This window comes from Pipistrellus kuhlii, unplaced genomic scaffold, assembly GCF_014108245.1.
Source record: "Pipistrellus kuhlii isolate mPipKuh1 unplaced genomic scaffold, mPipKuh1.p scaffold_m20_p_2, whole genome shotgun sequence".
In the NCBI taxonomy this organism is placed as follows: Eukaryota; Metazoa; Chordata; class Mammalia; order Chiroptera; family Vespertilionidae; genus Pipistrellus; species Pipistrellus kuhlii.
In genome coordinates this window covers 3,496,099-3,514,582 of record NW_023425515.1, presented here as the reverse complement: position 1 = coordinate 3,514,582, position 18,484 = coordinate 3,496,099, and the positions used below count along the sequence as shown (strand labels likewise).

At 54.8% G+C, this 18,484-nt stretch overlaps 1 protein-coding gene across 1 annotated transcript in view; it reads right to left on the bottom strand.

Moving 5' to 3' along the window:
* Window positions 1-18,484, bottom strand: part of UMODL1 (uromodulin like 1) — a 62,154-nt gene that overhangs the window by 25,159 nt on the left and 18,511 nt on the right. Inside the window, exons 7-13 of the mRNA XM_045585263.1 lie at window positions 14,183-14,437; window positions 13,275-13,387; window positions 10,375-10,594; window positions 8,089-8,226; window positions 5,870-6,403; window positions 4,606-4,863; window positions 2,435-2,547 (exon numbers count right to left, since the gene is read on the bottom strand). Of these exons, the coding sequence (XP_045441219.1) occupies window positions 2,435-2,547; window positions 4,606-4,863; window positions 5,870-6,403; window positions 8,089-8,226; window positions 10,375-10,594; window positions 13,275-13,387; window positions 14,183-14,437 (1,631 nt within the window). The remainder of the gene's footprint in view (window positions 1-2,434; window positions 2,548-4,605; window positions 4,864-5,869; window positions 6,404-8,088; window positions 8,227-10,374; window positions 10,595-13,274; window positions 13,388-14,182; window positions 14,438-18,484) is intronic.

Below are 18,484 nucleotides of genomic sequence, written 5' to 3'. Positions count from 1 at the left end.
TCCTCCTCCCCACCTTCCCCAAAACTGCTTCCCGGGAGCACCCTGAGGGGCAGGCTGTTCCTGCCTCTGAAAGCCGTTTCTTATTCCATCGCTTTGGACAGCACCTGACACCACACGCGGTATCGCTCCGGGCCAGCCCATCGTGACCGAGATGCCCAGGAAGGCATGGTGATGAGCTTTACGGGGCCCACGTGATGGAAGCCGTCTATGGAACCTGCACCTCCAGAAGTTGCTCTCACAGAGAAAGCCTTGCCACCTCTGCCCTGTAGGAGGCGCTCAAGCCCAGGATTCACTTCCCAGCCTGGGGACAGTCAACCTCAGCAATCTAGTGTCATCCACCCGGGGCTGCAGAGGCCCGAGACCAGGAGCTGCCTGCAGTCACATGGCTGACATTCTTATGATTTGAACAGTCAACTGCTGTCTATCTATCTATCTATCTATCAATTTATCTATATTTCTATCTACCTACCTATCATCTATGTATTTATTATCTATCATCTAGCTAGCTAGCTATCAATCATATATCTATAATCTATTTCTCTCTCCCTCTCTCGGTCTCTTTTGCTCTTCTGGGACTTCCTAAGAAGGAGCTGTCACAGTCTTGGATCAATGCCACCTTCAATTGCTTTTCAAATCAAGTTCCAGGCTCCTTGCTAGGCAGTTACAAAGAACAAGGTAACCCACAATTACCTTGAATTAACCCACAACATCCCAAAACTTGTCTTAAAGTCCTACACATGTGCTAAGTGGCACACTTATTTTCTATCCTGAAATTCTAAGTAAACAAACAAAAATTATCCCCCAAAAATAGACAAATGAGGAAACAGTTTAGAGAGGAAATCAAGAAGCTCAGGGTGGAAATGGAGCTCCCTCATGTGACCCGTAGAGCGCTGTGGACTGATTTCAGTGTTTGCTTCATCTCAGCGTAGCTATCTTTAACCTAAAGCAGATGGATCGATACGTGAAGGAATCAAACCACCAACAGCTCCGGAATCCACGCACGGGACCAGGAGCTGGGGGTCCCAGGATAAATAATGTGGAGGCCCAGGTCCTGGAGAACCTCAATGGGACGGTTCCTGGAGGCTGTGTGACCGTTTTATCACTAAGTGATGCCTACAGAGTTGAACAGAATCAAAGGTGAGGCCACCTGCATTGTTTGCTAAGGCGCCGGCATGTCTTCACACTCTACCACTAGATGGCGCTGCTAACCTCTGGCTATTCTGTATCTTAACGGCCCAGAATAAGGAAAAGCCGGCATCCGTGAGATTTCCCCTGTGCAAGCAAGTCACTAGGTCATGACAAGAGTATTCTCTGTTCACCAAAGGGAAGTCTAACCTCCATCAAAAATAACATTGAGATTGCTGCCCCGACTGAAGCGTAACAACATACCACCCAAAGGATGCTGATGGGATGGCAGAGGAAAGGCTAGAAAGAGCAGGAAAATAATTGTTTCAGGTGACAATTGGAAACAACCTAAATGTCCACCAGTGAGTGAAAGGGGAGACAGCATGCGGTCCATCCGCACGATGGAATATCCTTCGGCCATTCAGAGGAGCCGGTTTCCTGAATGAAGTTCTGCACGTGCTACAGCATGGGTGAGCCTCGAAGACAGTGCGCCCAGTGACATAACCCAGGCACCAAAGATCACATGTTGCATGATTCTGTTTCTAAGAAATGTCCGGGACAGGCAAGTCCACAGAGACAGAAAGCACATTCGTGGTTGCCAGGAGCAGCGAGAAGGGGGAATAGAACGTGATTATTAATGGGTAGGGTTTGGGGTGGGTGATGAAATGTTCTGGAATTAGAAGGTGGTGATGGTTGCACAATCTTATGAACACAATACAGTACAAACTACTGAATTGTGCACTTTAAAACTCTGAGTCCTGTGGTGTGTGAAACAGATCTCACTTTAAAAAAAAAAAAAAAAAAAAAAAAAAAAGCTGAAACCGGTATGGCTCAGTGGATAGAGCATCAGCCTGTGGACTGGAAAGTCCCAGGTTCATTTCCGGTCAAGGGCATGTACCTTGGTTGCCAGCACATCCCCAGGAGGCAGCTGATCAATGATTCTCTCTCATCGATGTTTCTAACTCTCTATTCCTCTTTCTTCCTCTCTGTAAAAAATTATATATATATGTGTTTTTAAGTTATTTTTTTTAAAAAGGGGGCTTTCTGCTCCCAGGGCCCCACCTTGCTAACGCTGCACTGAGCAGGAATCAGTGTGAGGCAAGGAGGCAGCGGAGGACAAGGTGTGTCTCCCGCCCGCTGTTGTGTCTATTTTGTGGCAGACCCAGGGACACCCAGGCCCCACGCCAGAGCCGGAAGTCCCAGCCTCCTTCTGAAAAGAGGGTCTGAATCCTGCCGGGCTGCAGCTAGGCTTCCACCCGCCTCCCTCCTTACATCCCGCGAGGGAGTAAGGACGATCTCACCGACGCACCATCCTGAAGAAGAGCTCCAGGAAATCCTGGGATTCCTTGCTGCTGGCGTTGCGGAAGGACTCGGAGTACCTGACGTTGGCTATTCTGACCTTCCCGCTGAGCTTCTGGGCGGCTGCAGGATGAGACAGGAGTGTGTGAGGGAACAGATGACCACGTGTTTTTTTAATCCTCGCCTAAGGATTGTTTTCCATTGGTTTTTAGAGAGAGTAGAAGGGAGGGAGGGAAGGATAGAAAAAGGGAGGATGAGAGAGGGGGGGGAGATAGGAGGAGGGAGAGTGAGAGAGAAACATCAATATGAAAGAGACACATCAATTGGTTGCTGCCTATAAAAGCCCCAACTGGGGCGGGGATTGCACTTGAAACACAGGTATGTGCCCTCGCCCGGGAATTGAACCCATGAGCCTTTGATACATGGGCTATCGCTCTAACCACTGAGAAACACTGGCCAAGGCCACTTCTAACTTAATAACGGTATTTTCATGTTGGCCGGGAAGAACATAAGCCAGGCTGACTTGGGCTCTACAAAGAAGGAACAGCGCCCGGCACTCCCAGACGCGGCCCGCCAGACTGGAGGACCCCGGGACGAAGCCGGGCCCAGGAGAGAACCTGTGGAGGCCGTGGAAGAGCTCGGCCCTGCGGCTCTCCCCTCCCTGCCTGGGGCATCGCCTGCGCACAGCCTGTCCGGGTAATTCACCAGCAGGTGGGGACGGCTTTGAGCGTGAAAGGAGGCAGGTACCTAGTTCACTGTGCCAGGGCCTCAGGTGCTCACCGCTGTCCTGGCAAGCCCGGGTGTGAGGTGGCCTTGCCAAACCTCTGCTCAGAGCCCTGTGCCCAGGACAGAGCGCCCAGAGGTCCTGATGCCGTCAGTTCTTCCTCACCCCTGCAGCTATACAGGTGAGGAAGAGTGACTGTTTTCAGGCTGGCCACACCCCCCTCAGGGTGGGGGGCCCTGCTGGGGTGCCTGGCCAGGTTGGGTGAGGGGCTGGTGGCTGTTTGTAGGATGGCCACACACCCTGGCAACCCAAGCTCCCAGCCCCTCCTTTTTTCTTTTCTTTTCTTTTCTTTTCTTTCTTTTCTTTTTTTTTTTTTTTTTTTTTTTTTTCAGCACCTCCTTGAGCAGAGGCCAGGGCCAATTAGAAGCAGGAATCTGGGGTTTATTTATCTTTTATAATTGAAACTTTGTAGTCTTGAGTGGAGGCCAGGGCCAGCCAGGGCGGGCAGGAAGCTTGGCTTCCTCCATCACCAGGGGCAACCCAAGCCTCCTGCTCGCTCCAGCTCCATGGTTGCCATCTTTGTTGTGTTAATTTGCATATTTGCTCCTGATTGGCTGGTGAGTATATAGCAGAGTGATGGTCAATTTGCATGTTTCTCTTTTATTAGTGTAGATGGTCAACAATCAGCAGCAGCTTATCTGAATCTGTGTGTGATTTGCTCAATTCTATTCCCATCCCTTTTACTCTGAGGCCTAGGCTTGGGGGCCATTCACAGATCCACTGTGTCCATCTGTCCATTGTCCTTCTCCTGAACCAAATGCAGATCCACTGGGAATGAGAGTAAGAGTATCTGGAGGAAGGGCTGATGCTCAGTAGACCTGCACCACCCACATCTGCCCACATGGAGGGCACAGGTAGACAAGTGTCCACACCTTGTGGCAGAGTCTGGAGCTCTTTGCAACTCCACCACTAACACCTCTTCCCAAAATGAGCCACCTTCTGTCTGGCTGTCCCATGCCCGAGCATGAAGTGAACCCGATGTTTCTACGCTGAGAAGCAAATGGAAACCCAGCAGCCTGCAAGTAAACGCAGCTCTTTCAACCCTGAACCCATGGAAACCCTTTTTCATATGCCTTCCCTCCCTTAAAGAGCAAGTGGCACAGAAACCGGTGTTGCTCAGTGGATAGAGCATCGGCCTGCAGACTGAAGGGTCCCAGGTTCGATTCCAGTCAAGGGCACCTACCTTGGTTGCTGGCATATCCCCAGTGGGGAGTGTGCAGGAGGCATCTGATCAATACTTCTAACTCTCTATCCCTCTCCCTTCCTCTCTGTAAAAAATCAATTATATATATATATATATATATATATATATATATATATATATATATTTTTTTTTTTTTTTTTTTTTTTTTTTTTAAAGGAGCCATGTGGCCACCAGCATTCCGGAAGCCCGTTACCTGTCCGCACTCTCAGGTGTGCCCTGGCGCTTTCTTCCCCACATGCCTTGGCCACTATCTCCACCAGGTGCAAGACGCCGGGCTCCAGGCCCCATAGCTGCAGACTCGTGTTGCGGGTCTCCAGGTGCATGGCGGGGCTCCACGGGGACATCAGCGTGAGCTGGAACGTGGGGCGCAGGGTGAGGTCTGTCACCCACGCCACGTGGAAGCCGGTGCCGGTCACATTGGAGACTGTGGCCCTCTCGATGGGGGCGGGAACTGGGAGGTGGATAGAAACACCGAGATTAAAAACAAATGCTTCGGGGAGAGGAGTAAGGAGAAAGGAGAAGCCTCGCCCCCAGTGCTAAAATCAAATGCATCGCTCGCTCGGGATGTAAGACACCCTCAGGGGAAGGTGGCACCCCTCTGCCTCTGATTTGGTGTCTGCCTCTGAGGTCCCCGGACTTCCCAAAACAAAGGCTTCTTGAACAGGTTGTGGGTGGCTCCTGTTAATTTGCATACTGGCTCCTCATTGGCTGGTGGGTATAGCGGAGTGATGGTCAAATTCATCCCCCTCACCCCCTGGGCTGACAATCCGAGGAGTCAGCATCGTGGCCACTGGCACTGGGGACCCGGGCTTCTCTCACAGCCCTGGCTTTGCCCAGAAGGTCGTCTGGAAGGACATCTGGCCCGATTAGCATATGACACTTTTATTGCAGAATTTTTTACAGGGCCCGGGGGACGTGACAGCACTGGGTTACGCGGGCTTAACAACTTAGTCTTGGAAGCTGCGCGCTCAGCAGAGGAACTGCAGCGCACGGCTACTTCCCCTTGGACAACGTCCAGAGCTGGGCCAGCCGCATGAGTTCACGGTGGTGCCAGCGCGGCTGCCCCGAGGGAGGCAGCACGGCCAGGCCGTCACCTGCCAGGGCTGGCTCCTGGCTCCTGGGCCGTCCCCCGTGGGCCTCGGCGATGGCTCAGCCCTCTGCGAGGAATGTATAACGTGGAGCTGCTGGGGTCAGCGGGGCTGGGGAGGTGCAGACATGTGGGGGGCCCCACACAGCTGGGGGATGTGCCCCACAGTCTCCTCCTAATGCCGGAATCCCTGCCCTATACGTTGGCACATGGAGGCTTCGGAAGGAGGAGGAGGGGCTGGAGAGGACACGGAGACCGAGTTCTCATCCTCACGAGGCCCAGAGCTGGCCGCTGTCTGGCCTGAGCCACCAGAACTCGCGCTGACCATGTGGTCCCCGGTGCCCCTGGGACACACCATTCGGGCACTCACCGCAGGCCGGGGTCTTCAGAGACGTGGGGGTGGAGGCCAAGGGCAGGTCCGGGGAGCCGGAGTGTCCAGGGTCCGTGTTCTGCGGCCACGTAGGGCCCAGCGGTACAGGAAGGGTGCCCGACGTGGGGAGGCTGGTGTGCCACACGTGGCCAGCAGGGCCCTCGGCGGGGCTGGGCCGGGCGTGCGGCTCTGCGGTGGAGTTTCTCAGCGGCCATCCGGAGGCCTCCAGGGAGCCGCGGGTTGGCCCAGGAGCCCCGCTGGCCGTCCCCGGACCCGGGGCCTCGCTGGGTGCCGCCTCCTCCACGCCGTGGCCTGTGTTGTTCCTGTCCTGCCCGACCACGCCACCGTCCCCTCTCCTGGGCGGGGGCCCTGGGGTCTGGGCCTGGCCTGCGGCAGGGGTGCCCCACGCGTGCCCGGGGCTGGGTGACACGGCAGGGGTCTCCAGGCCAGGGGCCGTTGTTTCCGTGCTGACAGCCGGGGCCGTTACCCTTGGCACCAGGGATGGCGCACCTTCCACCGAGCTCACCACGTCACCTGCAGGACACAGCCACGCTCAGAGGGGTGTCTGGCCCACACACATCTCAGCAAAGCCCCAGAGGCCACTGGTGAGTGGAAGACCCCCAGGAGGACCCCAAGTGGGGGGCCACGGGCTGTCTGGGTGACCAGGACTATTTAAGATGGCGTCACCCAGTGACTCCCATGGAGGGCCCGGAGGAGCCTTTCCACTTCGTACACGAGGGTGCTGGGGCGCCGAGAGCAGGGTGTTGGGGCCCCAACACAGCGGGGGGGTGTGCCCCTCCGTCACATTCCCTGGGTGGGGAGAGGAGGGAGAAGGGAGGGGCTGTCGAGCCAGAACCTGGAGCTTTGGTTCTCAACCTTCCTAATGCCGCGACCCTTTAATACAGCTCCTCACGTGGTGGTGACCCCCAACCATAACATGATTTTCGTTGCTGCTTCATCGCTGTAATTTTGCCACTGTTTTCCGATGGTCTTAGGCTCTATAGCAGCGGTTGAGACCCACAGGTTGAGAACCGCTAGCAGGGTCACCTAAGACCATTGGAGAACACAGATATTTACGTTACGATTCATAACAGTAGCAAAATTACAGTGATGAAGTAGCAACGAAAATCGTTTTATGGTTGGGGGGTCACCACCACATGAGGAACTGTATTAAAGGGTAGCGGCATTAGGAAGGTTGAGAACCACAGACCTAGATGCAGGGCTTGGTTCCTGTGAGTTCCCAAGAATCCATCCGCCTTTGGGAAACGGAGTGATTTCCCCAGATGTGTGCTCTGGGCAGGGCTTGGCGCTGGCACCGGTGCCCGCCTCCTGGACACACCGCTGAGAAGATGGTGAAGGGAAGCTCTGTCATGTGGGGAGGTGGGACTGGGGGTCCAGCGGGCAGGGAACAGAGCTCCTTCCTGCGGACAGCTCTGCCAGTGCTCCCAGCCAGAGGCCTGAGCTGGACGGCAAAGGTGGCCGAGCCCTCCCCGGCCCACCCGCGCCCAGGGCACCCACGGCCGGCCCATCACAGCACGTGCACACATACGGGCCTCCTCCTGCTTCTCCCTCAGCCTGCAGGTGCCCCGGTCAATCCATCAGAACTGGCCCCCCAGAACGCAGGGCAGATGTGTGGGGCCCACACCGGGGCCTTCTCCGCACTTGCCTGGGCTTCTCCGGCCTCCAGCTCCAGGCCACCCGGGGTGGGCCCCCTCCGAGTGAACCCGATCTTCCACAAAAAGGTTAAACATCATATTATAAAAATAAAGATAGGGGCCGAAACAGGGTTGGCTCGGTGCATAGAGCATCAGTCTGGGGACTGAGAGGTCCCAGGTTTGATTGTGGTCAAGGGCATGTATTGTACATTCATTGCGGGCACATCCCCAGTTTGGGGGGTGTGCAAGAGGCAGCTGATGAATGTTTATTTCTCATCGATGTTTCTAGCTCTCTATCCCTCTCCCTTTCTCTCTGTAAAAAAATCAATAAAAATATAAAATAAAATAAAAAATAAAGATAGGATTCACTACTGATATTCACTATTATTATATTCATTCCTTTCCTTTGATTTAAACAAATGAAGACAGTCCTGCGGGTTCCTAACTGTATGAGGAGCCCTCGACCCTGTGCCTGATGGAGGGGGGCCTTACCCCACACCCAGGTCCACAGGGTGGGGGGTGGGGCCCGCCCAACGCCGGGGAAGGGGTGGGTAGAGGACTCACCCACGCAGGCCCGGCCAGCGCGGGCCGGGTTGGTGTCCTTGGCCGTGAGGCAGCGGCAGGTGTAGGAGCCCTCGAGGTTGATGCACTGGGCGGCTGGCGAGCAGTCATGCTCCAGGCTGTTCGCACACTCGTCCCAGTCTGCGGGGGGAGGGAGGGACGGAGCCCGGGAGGAAGGCCAGAGGCTGCTCAGAAAGCGGATGGGAACAGAGCCAGGTCCTCCCTGACTGTCTTTCAGGGAATAGCCTGCAGGCCGAGGCCAGAGTGAGTGAAGGGCCCGGGTGTCCCGCAGCCTTGGGAGGAGGTGCTGCACAGACCCTCCCCCAGAGGCTGCACCTGAACCGAGGCTCAGGCTAAGCGTCTGATGCGCTGACCCTCACCGTTGGCTGGCTGATAATGGGGCAAAGATTAGGGGATGGTGGTTACTGTGTAAGGCTGTGGTTCTCAGCCTTTCTAATGCCTCAACCCTTTAATACAGTTTTTCATGTGGTGGTAACCCCCAGCCATGAAATTATTTTCGTTGCCACTTCATAACTGTAAATTAACGAAAATAATGTTATGGTTGGGAGTCACCACAGTAGGAGGAACTGTATTAAAGGGTAATGGCATTAGAAAGGTTGAGAGCCACGAGTTTAAGGTATCAACACCCACAGATGGGATACGTTTCTCCCTTGTTTATTCTTTGTTCCACACCTAAACCTCACTAACATGCCAACATGCCCTAATACTTCATGTTCAAGAGAGAAATAGGGAAATAGGGAAACGGCTGAGCTCCATGTCCAGTTAAGCAGAATGTGAGCTTCCTTTGACATGGTCAGGAATGGCCTGGAGAGCCCCCTCTGGGAAGTGACTCTCACCGGGAAGCCCTGAGCCTTCTGGTTTGTGCAAGGAAAGGTGAGGTAAGGCCTGTTTCTGTGGACACCCCGGTGGCCCCGGCCGGGGCTCACCCACCACACCCACGATTCCTTTCCCAATCGGCCGCCGCCAGGACTGGCATCAGCTGAAGTGAGAAACAAAACTCACCAGGAACACTATTCCCTTCTTTCTCCCCCCTCTCCACGCCCCTCTCCCGGACCCCCTGGCCCACCGCCCGCACTTCCGGACCTGCCCTAGGAAAGAACTGATGGTCTCCTGCGTTTGGACACACGGCCCATCAGTAGAGACTACATGCAGTCAGCACAATAAGCCTCAAGGAATGAATATCTCAACTGGCTTCCAGGCTGGGGGCGGGGAAAGGGGATCTGGGGGCGGGGGAAGGGGGCCTGGGGGTAGTTTCCACACCCCAGAACTCCATCCTTCCACCCACCCAGCTCTCTGGGCCACTACATGCCCGCCCCCCTCTCCTCAGGGGACAAGTGGCTCCAGGCGGAGTCACCTCCCTGGCAGGGCACCCTAGGGCCCCGAGAGGGGCTGGATCCCGGGCAGGGTGAGCTGCGAGGCCTCTGCACACGCCTCCCTGAGCCTGGGCAGCGCCCGATCGTGCCCAGGGCCCCAGGGGAGCCGGTGGGGCTGGGGTCAGGACAAGATAAAAGACGAGGTCAGTTTTGTGCAGAGAAACTGCAGCTGATGCTCAGGGGCCACGCTGTGGTTTTCATTTTTTTTTCATGTGATCTTCACGGAAGTAGCTCCCTGCAGACCAGCAGCTCACTTGCCAGCTGATGCAACACTTACACACACACACCACACACACATCCCACACCCCACACACACACACACACATCACTCACTACTCACACATACACACACACACCACCACCACCACCACCACCACCATTCACACACACACACACACATACCACACACACCACACACCCCACACCTCACACACATACACACACCACACACACTACACACACCATACACACATCCCACACACCACACACACATACCACACCACCAATCACACACACCTTGCCTGGGCTCTTTTGCAGACAGGGCGCTGCTGGCCCGGCCCCCAGATGTTCTGGAACCCTGCCTGGTGACCAGCCAGCAGGCAGCGCTGGGGTGCTGGGGGCGGAGGCCAGACCGGAGGAGCCCAGGCTGGCCCAGCAGCAGGGCCCAGCTGCTCAAGGTCCCAGTGGAGATCTGGCTCCAACTGCAGGGCACCTGGCGGCTATTTTTAGTGCCTCCCCTCCCCCTCGCTCCCCCGGCTCAGCAGCAGGCCCCCCCGGGAGGCGGCACGGCTCCGTCGGCCTGTGTTACACCCAAGGCCTGGCGCTCTCGGGCCAGAGGCAGAAGGCAGGCCTGCAGCCGGCAGAGCAGCCCGTGGCCTCTGGGTCTCCCGCCTACCTTGCACCAGCGTCCCCCTCGGGTCGATCTGGAACACTCTGCTGGCCCACAGCCGCGGGAGCATGGGGGCCAGCGTGGAGACCCCCACTGGGAACTCGGGGTCCTGCACCGTCACTCTGAGCTTCACCACCAGGCTGCCGGCCTGGAGGGACTCAATCTTCAGCCGCAGCTTCCCCCGCCTGCACAGGTCCAACACCGCCGGCGGGAAGGCGCTCTCCACCTGGCGGGGAGAGGTAGTGCCTGTGAGAGCCAGCTTTCCATCCGCACCTCTAAGGCGCCACTCAGGGCCCCTGTGTGGCTGCAGATGGGGCCCAGGACCAGGTGTCCCCTGAAAAGGCACCCAGAGCCAACCTCTTGGGGCAAGCAAATGTGCCCCAGCTTGCTGCACCCCACCCGGGCCTGCCCTGGGACAGCGGCCAGGCGTTGGTGAGCACGGGCAGTGACAGAGTTGGGCTCTCTGTAACGGAGCAGGAGAGATGCGGTGCCCTCTGGGTGCCCAGAACATCGCTGTGAAGGCAGATTGTGTGAGAGAGACAAGGGACTGCCGACTGACTGATGGATGGGCTGACTGATGATGGACTGACTGATGGGTGGACTGACTGATGGATGGGCTGACTGATGGATGGGCTGACTGATGGATGGGCTGACTGATGATGGACTGACTGATGGGTGGACTGCCTGATGATGGACTGCCTGATGGATGGACTGACTGATGATGGACTGACTGATGATGGACTGACTGATGGATGAACTGACTGATGGATGGGCTGACTGATGATGGACTGCCTGATAATGGACTGCCTGATGATGGACTGACTGATGGGTGGACTGACTGATGATGGACTGCCTGATAATGGACTGCCTGATGATGGACTGACTGATGGATGGACTGACTGATGATGGACTGCCTGATGGATGGACTGCCTGATGGATGAACTGACTGATGGATGGGCTGACTGATGATGGACTGACTGATGGATGAACTGACTGATGGATGGGCTGACTGATGGATGGGCTGACTGATGATGGACTGACTGATGGGTGGACTGACTGATGATGGACTGACTGATGATGGACTGCCTGATGGATGGACTGACTGATGATGGACTGCCTGATAATGGACTGACTGATGGGTGGACTGACTGATGATGGACTGACTGATGATGGACTGACTGATGATGGACTGCCTGATGGATGGACTGACTGATGATGGACTGCCTGATAATGGACTGACTGATGGATGGACTGACTGATGATGGACTGACTGATGATGGACTGACTGATGGATGAACTGACTGATGGATGGACTGACTGATGGATGGGCTGACTGATGATGGACTGCCTGATGGATGGACTGACTGATGGATGGGCTGACTGATGGATGGGCTGACTGATGATGGACTGACTGATGGGTGGACTGACTGATGATGGACTGACTGATGATGGACTGCCTGATGATTGACTGACTGATGGGTGGACTGACTGATGATGGACTGACTGATGATGGACTGCCTGATGATGGACTGACTGATGGGTGGACTGACTGATGATGGACTGACTGATGGGTGGACTGACTGATGATGGACTGACTGATGGATGGGCTGACTGGCCAAGGGGGCTGCCACGGAATAATCTCATGGCTGTTTGGCACTGTCCCCTCTTACAGAGCTGTCTCCCCCAGGACACACCCGGGCAGAGCCAGGGGCTCAGAGTCCACCCTGCCCGAGCCAGGGAGCAGCAGCCTTGTCCACCCCCTGCCCCCTTCCCGTGTTCCTGCCACACCATTCTTGCACACACGTGAATCCCATTGGCTTAAAAACGTTTTCCCTGTAGGTGGCTGTGGAGAAACACCCTCCTCCGGTCTCTCGAACTTCAACACAGTTTGCAAGCAGAAGCCAGAACTGCCCTTTTGTTCCCGAATATCATTCCGAGACGTTTGTATGATGAGCAGCCCGAGGGGAGAGATCATGGCGCCAAGGGCAGTTGTGCTCCCTGTCTGAGAATCCAGGCAATGTCTCCTAGCGGAGGAAGGTTTAGTCGGGTTTGCTCACAGCCCAGTACAGAGGTCCGGGCTCCCCAAGCTTGGGGGTCCCTGCTGGGATGCAGACCTACTGCGTGCATCACCCACCTGGACCCCTCTGAGTCATCTCTGTGGGACGCGAGGGCAGAGAGGGAACTGGCCTAGCTGGACGCTCATGCCGCCTGCTGTGCTCGACAAAGCCCTGTGTCTCTAACCCAGGCCCCTCGTGTCTTCGGCCAGCGCCCAGCAAAGGAAGAGGCTGGCGTATTAGTTTGCAGGAAGGGTAACGTCTTAGACCTTTCGTGGTTCCTGACTGTTTCTGAGTCACTTTTTCCTTGGTCCTCCCAGGCCTGTGCCAATGTCCCCCTCAGCCACAGGGGGTGGATGCCTGGTCCTGCTTAGCCTTCCTCATGAAGCCGCCCCGAAGTGGGAATCCAGAGCCCTCAGGTCCCAGGGAGGAAGCTCGACAGAAAACCCAGCTGAAGGATCCACTGGGGTAGATCCGTGGTCGGCAAACTGCGGCTCCAGAGCCACATGTGGCTCTTTGGCCCCTTGAGTGTGGCTCTTCCACAAAATACCACGGCCTGGGCGAGTCTATTTTGAAGAAGTGGCGTTAGAAGAAGTTTAAGTTTTAAAAATGTGGCTCTCCAAAGAAATTTCAATCATTGTACTGTTGGTATTTGGCTCTGTTGACCAATGACTTTGCCGACAACTGGGGTAGACCATTTGAATCCAAAACACGTATTTCCAAGACAGTGTGGCCCCACATCTAGGTTAAGCGCCCCCATAAACGAGGAGGGGGAGTATTTGAGTAATGGCTTAGGTGGGCCCCTCGCTCGGAGCAGCAGGGATAGCTCGCTGCAGCCCTCCTCGTCTTTACCTCCTGGAGCAGCTGCCGGGAGAAGTCCCGGTGCTCTGGGCTGCCTCGGTCCAGCAGCGGCTCCGTCATGTTGCGGTCCAGGATCCTCACTGTGATGCCGAACACACGGGCCTCTGCGACAGACAATCGTGCACGTTAGCTGAAGCCCAGGGAGCCAGCATCACACAGGTTTCTGCCAATGCTTTTCATAAAGCCTACGCTTTGAGAGAAATTAAAAAAAAAAAAAAAAGATCGCTCTAACTGGTATGGCTCAGTGGATAGAGCGTAGGCCTGTGGAGTGAAGGGTCCCAGGTTCGATCCCTGTCAAGGGCATGTACCTTGGTTGTGGATACAGCCCCAGTAGGAAGTGTGCAGGAGGCAGCTGTATAATTTTTTTAAATATATTTTTACCACGCAAGTACCACCATGACCAGGCAAATGGGGGCTCGGACCACGGGGCAGGGCAAAAGTCAGCCACCTGGCGGAGTTGTGTGGCCACGCCAGCTGCCTTCTGGACGCCAGAATCCCCGGTTCGTTCCTACCCGTGTTTGTCTGGGGGAAAGTTCTCCCCTGGCGCTGACACTGCAGGCGGGTATGCCCTGATCAGGTGCCCGGTGTGGGAAACAAGGTGCCCTTCCTGCAGGTTTTGGGTAGCACTCAGGCCCTGGTTTGGGGAAGTTATACACACGCAGCCTGAGAGGTTCGTCACCGAAGGTCTTCCAATGCCTGCGGGACGCATTGAGGGGAGCGAGGGAGCCCGTGATGGCCAGGACCCCAGACATTGCTCAGAGGACCCTAGGACGATGGGGCCAAGCCCATGCCCGCCCCTGCCTGGTCGTAAGAAGTTTGAACTTCTGGAGCCAACAGAATCGGGATAGAAAGACCAGCTCAGCTCACAGGAAACACACGTGTTCGGACAAGCGCCTCACCGGTTCTGACAGTCAGCGTGGCGGTGACGTTGGTCCCGCACGCCTGGTAGCTGGTCTTCACCCCATACAGCACCCCGGCCTCCAGCCCGGTCACCTCCAGGGCCGTTGCCTGGGTCCTGGCGCTCCTGAGCGGCTCCTCGCCCCGGGAAACCTGCACGTGGAAGGTGCGGCTCCGGGTGGAATGGAAGTCCCAGGACACCTGAAAGCTGCTGCTGGTGACACTGAGGACCCTGTAGTCTGTGATGGGAGGGCCGTCTGTGAACACACAGGAAGAGGAGCGTCGGAGGGTGTTAGAGAGAGGCAGCAGAAGCAGCATCAGCAAGCGGAACCCCTCATACACAAACGCTTCTGCACAGCAGAGGCAGCCTATGGAATGAGAGACGCTGTTTGCACATCACACATCTGGTAAGGGGGTCAGCATCCAAAATATGTACGAAACTCACACAACTCAACGGCAAAAGGAAACACCAAATAATCAAATTACAAAATGGGCAAAACATCTGAGTTCACATTTCCCCAAAGAAGACACACAGATGGCCAACAAGCGCATGAAAAGACACTCAACCTCACTCATCGCCAGGGAAACGCAATCAGGACCGCAAGGAGGTACACCTGTCAGAACTCTATCCTCAGAAAGGCCAGAGGGAAGTGCTGGAGAGGGCGGGGTGGGCAGGGGAGGGAACCCCGTGCCCTGTTGGTACAGCCCTTGTGGGAAGCAGTACAGAAGCTCCCCAAAGAATGAAGGCTATAGAGCTGCCGCGGGACCCAGCAGGCCCACTGCCGGGCACTCACCCGAAGGAAATGAAAGCAATGCGTGCGCCTCAGTGTTCACCGCAGCCTCACTCCCAATGGCCAGGACACAGCTGTCGCTGCAGCTGGGCCATTGTGGTGTGTTATGGGCTGAACTGCATCCCCCAATACCCACAGGGTGAAGCCTTCACTCCCAGTCCATCAGGAAGGGACAGAATTTGGAGACAGGTCTTTAAAGAGGTAACTAAGTTTAAGTTAGTTAACTAGGGTGGGCCCTTCTCCAATCTGACTGTCCCTTTAAAAATACATATATATGTTTTGATTGATTTCAGAGAGAGGAAGGGAGAGGGAAAGAGAGTTATAAACATCAATGATAAGAGAGAATCATTGACGGGCTATTGGGGATCGAGCCCACAACCTGGGTATGTGCCCTGACCAGGAATCAAACTGTGACCTCCTGGTTCAAAGATCCCTCAACCACTGAGCCACACCAGCCAGGCTCACTGTGTCCTTTTAAGAAAGAGAGCCAGATTCAGGAACCAGGCTTCTTACATTTTCATATGAAAATCCACGTGTTGGGGAGCAATACTCTAATATAACACTCTAGCATGTAATATTCTAAAAAAAATTTTTTTAAATTAATATATATTTTAATATTCAAACACAATTCATCTCTGTTTTTGAAGAGAAATTCTGGCATACAATAGTCACCTAAGAAATATGAGTTATGTAAAAAGTAGTTTAGCCCTCAGTCTAGGCACAATTCTTCCATCAAAATCTGAGTTCTATAAAAAAAGCAAGTCATGAGGACTTTTAAAAAAACCTTTTGCGAAACCACAGTAAAAAGACACAGCTAAGACGTGTCTATAAAGTTCCCCGTTTTCTAGGATCATGAGGAAAAAAAAAAAAAAAAAACCACCTTTCCAGACAAATGTGCATGTTTCCTTTCCGTAAAAATAAAAATAAAAACTAGTCATTCAACCCATTTTCCTTTCTGCCTGGACTGCCAAGAGGCTCAGCATCAAGGTCGGTGCCTCACCCTCGTCCTCTGACTCAGCCCTGCGGTGTCTCCCTCCGACTGAGCACCGAGCTGCCTCTTATAAAAGGGGGTGCCCGCCCGTGGGTGCGTGCTTCCCTCCTGTGAACCCCCGTGGGTCCCCCTCAAAGCGGGTGGAGATAAATGACAGTGAGCCTCCCCCCCCTCCCCCCACCGCCTTTCCTGGATGGGACTGGGGACCTCCACCTCAATTTTCACTGTGCCCTGACCACTCTCCCAGGATGAGGGGTAGAGGGAGGTCCAGGAAGACACATCTGTCTTTTTCAGACTTCCGCCCTCCAGAACTGTGAGACAATACATGACTGCTCTTTTAGACTTTTTTTTAAAAAAATACTTGATCACCGCCGAGACCGGTTTGGCTCAGTGGATAGAGCGTCGGCCTGCAGACTGAAAGGTCCCGGGTTCAATTCCCGTCAAGGGCATGTACCTTGGTTGCAGGCACATCCCCAGTAGGGGTTGTGCAGGAGGCAGCTGATCAATGATTCTCTCTCATCGATGTTTGTAACTCTCTATCCCTCTCTCTTCCTCTCTGTAAAAAATCAATAAAATATATTTTTTTTAAAATATTGGATTGCCTCCTTTTGCTTTTCTCTTTACTTTTCCTCTGCTGTTCGACACCACCAGGTGTGTGGCCCTTGGTTACAACAGCTGCAGGACACAAGCCCACCTCCCAGCCTCTTTAACTGCTTTTCAAGGCAGCTGTTGGCAGGACAGCCGCTTGGAAAATCAGTCGTGTTGCTGCGGAATCAGCCAGCTTCTGACGCCCTCGGCCAAAGCCCTCTGCTATGTCAAAGCTCCATGCCTCTGCTCCTTGTGCTCAAACCCGGGTGTTCGCCCTTCATTAGCCAGGACATCTGCTCTTGCAGCCCTTCGGCTTTTTGACGACCCTCGTGTAAGGAGGCCCTTGAACATAACACCCAAGCCCTGAGTCTGTGCGGCCGGAGGATGCTGCTGCCATGTGCCTCCCGACCTTCATTCGGGAACGTGACCTTCATCGCGGTGAGCACACTGGATTCTGGTCCCTGGGTCTGGGCCTTGCTGCTTTGGGGCAGCCCTGACCCGCCTCTGGGGAAGCAGGACTGCTGCCTTTCCCAGGGTATCCCGGGTCAGACTGCACCCCTTGTCCCTGGGTCACCCTGAGACCTGACCCCATAAAGGTAGAAATGCTAAGAATGCGAGCCAAGAGCCTGAGCATTCAGTTAGGGACCAGGGGATCTTGGCTTGGGGAATGGCCTGTCAGCCTGGCTGCCCCTGGAGCAGGCAGGCCTGCCTTGGCCAAACACGGGTTTTTCTATGGTGCTGACCAGCTAGTGGGCTCCAGCTGAGAAGGGGCCGGTGGCGGACGGAGCTAGGAGGGTCCTAGAACAGTTCCTCCCTGTCCGTCAGAAAAGCAGAGCGCGTTCCTGGAACGTCGCATGCCAACCAGGCAGCATTGCCTACGCTCTCTGTTCTGTGCAAGAACCCAGCCGCCCCGGGCGCCGTTAATCGAGTGACTAATTTCACAAGAAAAGCATGTGAAATTGGTGCTGTATTTTCCACGGGTTTGTGCCTCTAAACCGTTCCAGCAGATTGCTCATTTGTATTAGCGTCTAAATTCAAACCATGTGCTGCTTTCCCTTAGCAATATGCTATTGGAATTCACTCTGTTTCGGAGCTGGCAACGCTGGGTTCACCTTTTCTTCCCCGTCGGGGGGGCAGGGGGGTGGTGGTAGGGAGTGGACCCGGGCAGGGCAGCTTTCCCTTTACCTGTGGGACAGACCTTTGTCTGGACGGGACCTTGTAACACAGTATCCGGGCAGCATGGCAGAGTCTGGCTGGCAACATCCCTCACTATAAATAGAGTCTAATGTCTTTTTCAGATTACTGACCACAGGATTTTCAGTAACTGATTCAAGGCTTCTATTCTCAGTGATGGACGGGATTCTCCCCTCAGAGGCCACAGAGTAGATCCAAGGATGGTCTGCAGGGGAGTCAGTGCAAAGCTTTGTGGGCCCAGGTGTGTGTGGAGGGCTCACACAGTTCTAATTAGACCCGCAGAGTGGAGAAGTGCCCTGTGGCTACAGGTGGGCTGGTATGTTCACCACTCCACACTCAAAGCTCCTAGGAACAGCCACCATTCAAACCTCCCTCTTCCTTCATTGATATTAAATACTAGAGGCCCGGTGCATGAATTTGTGCACAGATGGGGGTCTTTCCCGACCAATTAGGGCTGTCTCACCCAGTCCTGATGGGGGCCAATCAGGGCTGGCCAGCCAAGGGAAGGGACCATAGGAGGTCGGTTGGCTCTGGGAGATTGACTGTGGGAGTGCACTGACATTCAGGGGATAACTCCTGCATGGAGCATCTGCCCCCTTGTGGTCAGTACACGTCATAGCTATTGGCTGGTCATCTGGTTGTCCAGTCATAATGGTCAATTAGGCTTTTATATATATAGATGTGTTAAGTGTCTACTATTTGCCAAGTACAGGACTCACTGGCAGTGACAGGAGACCTGC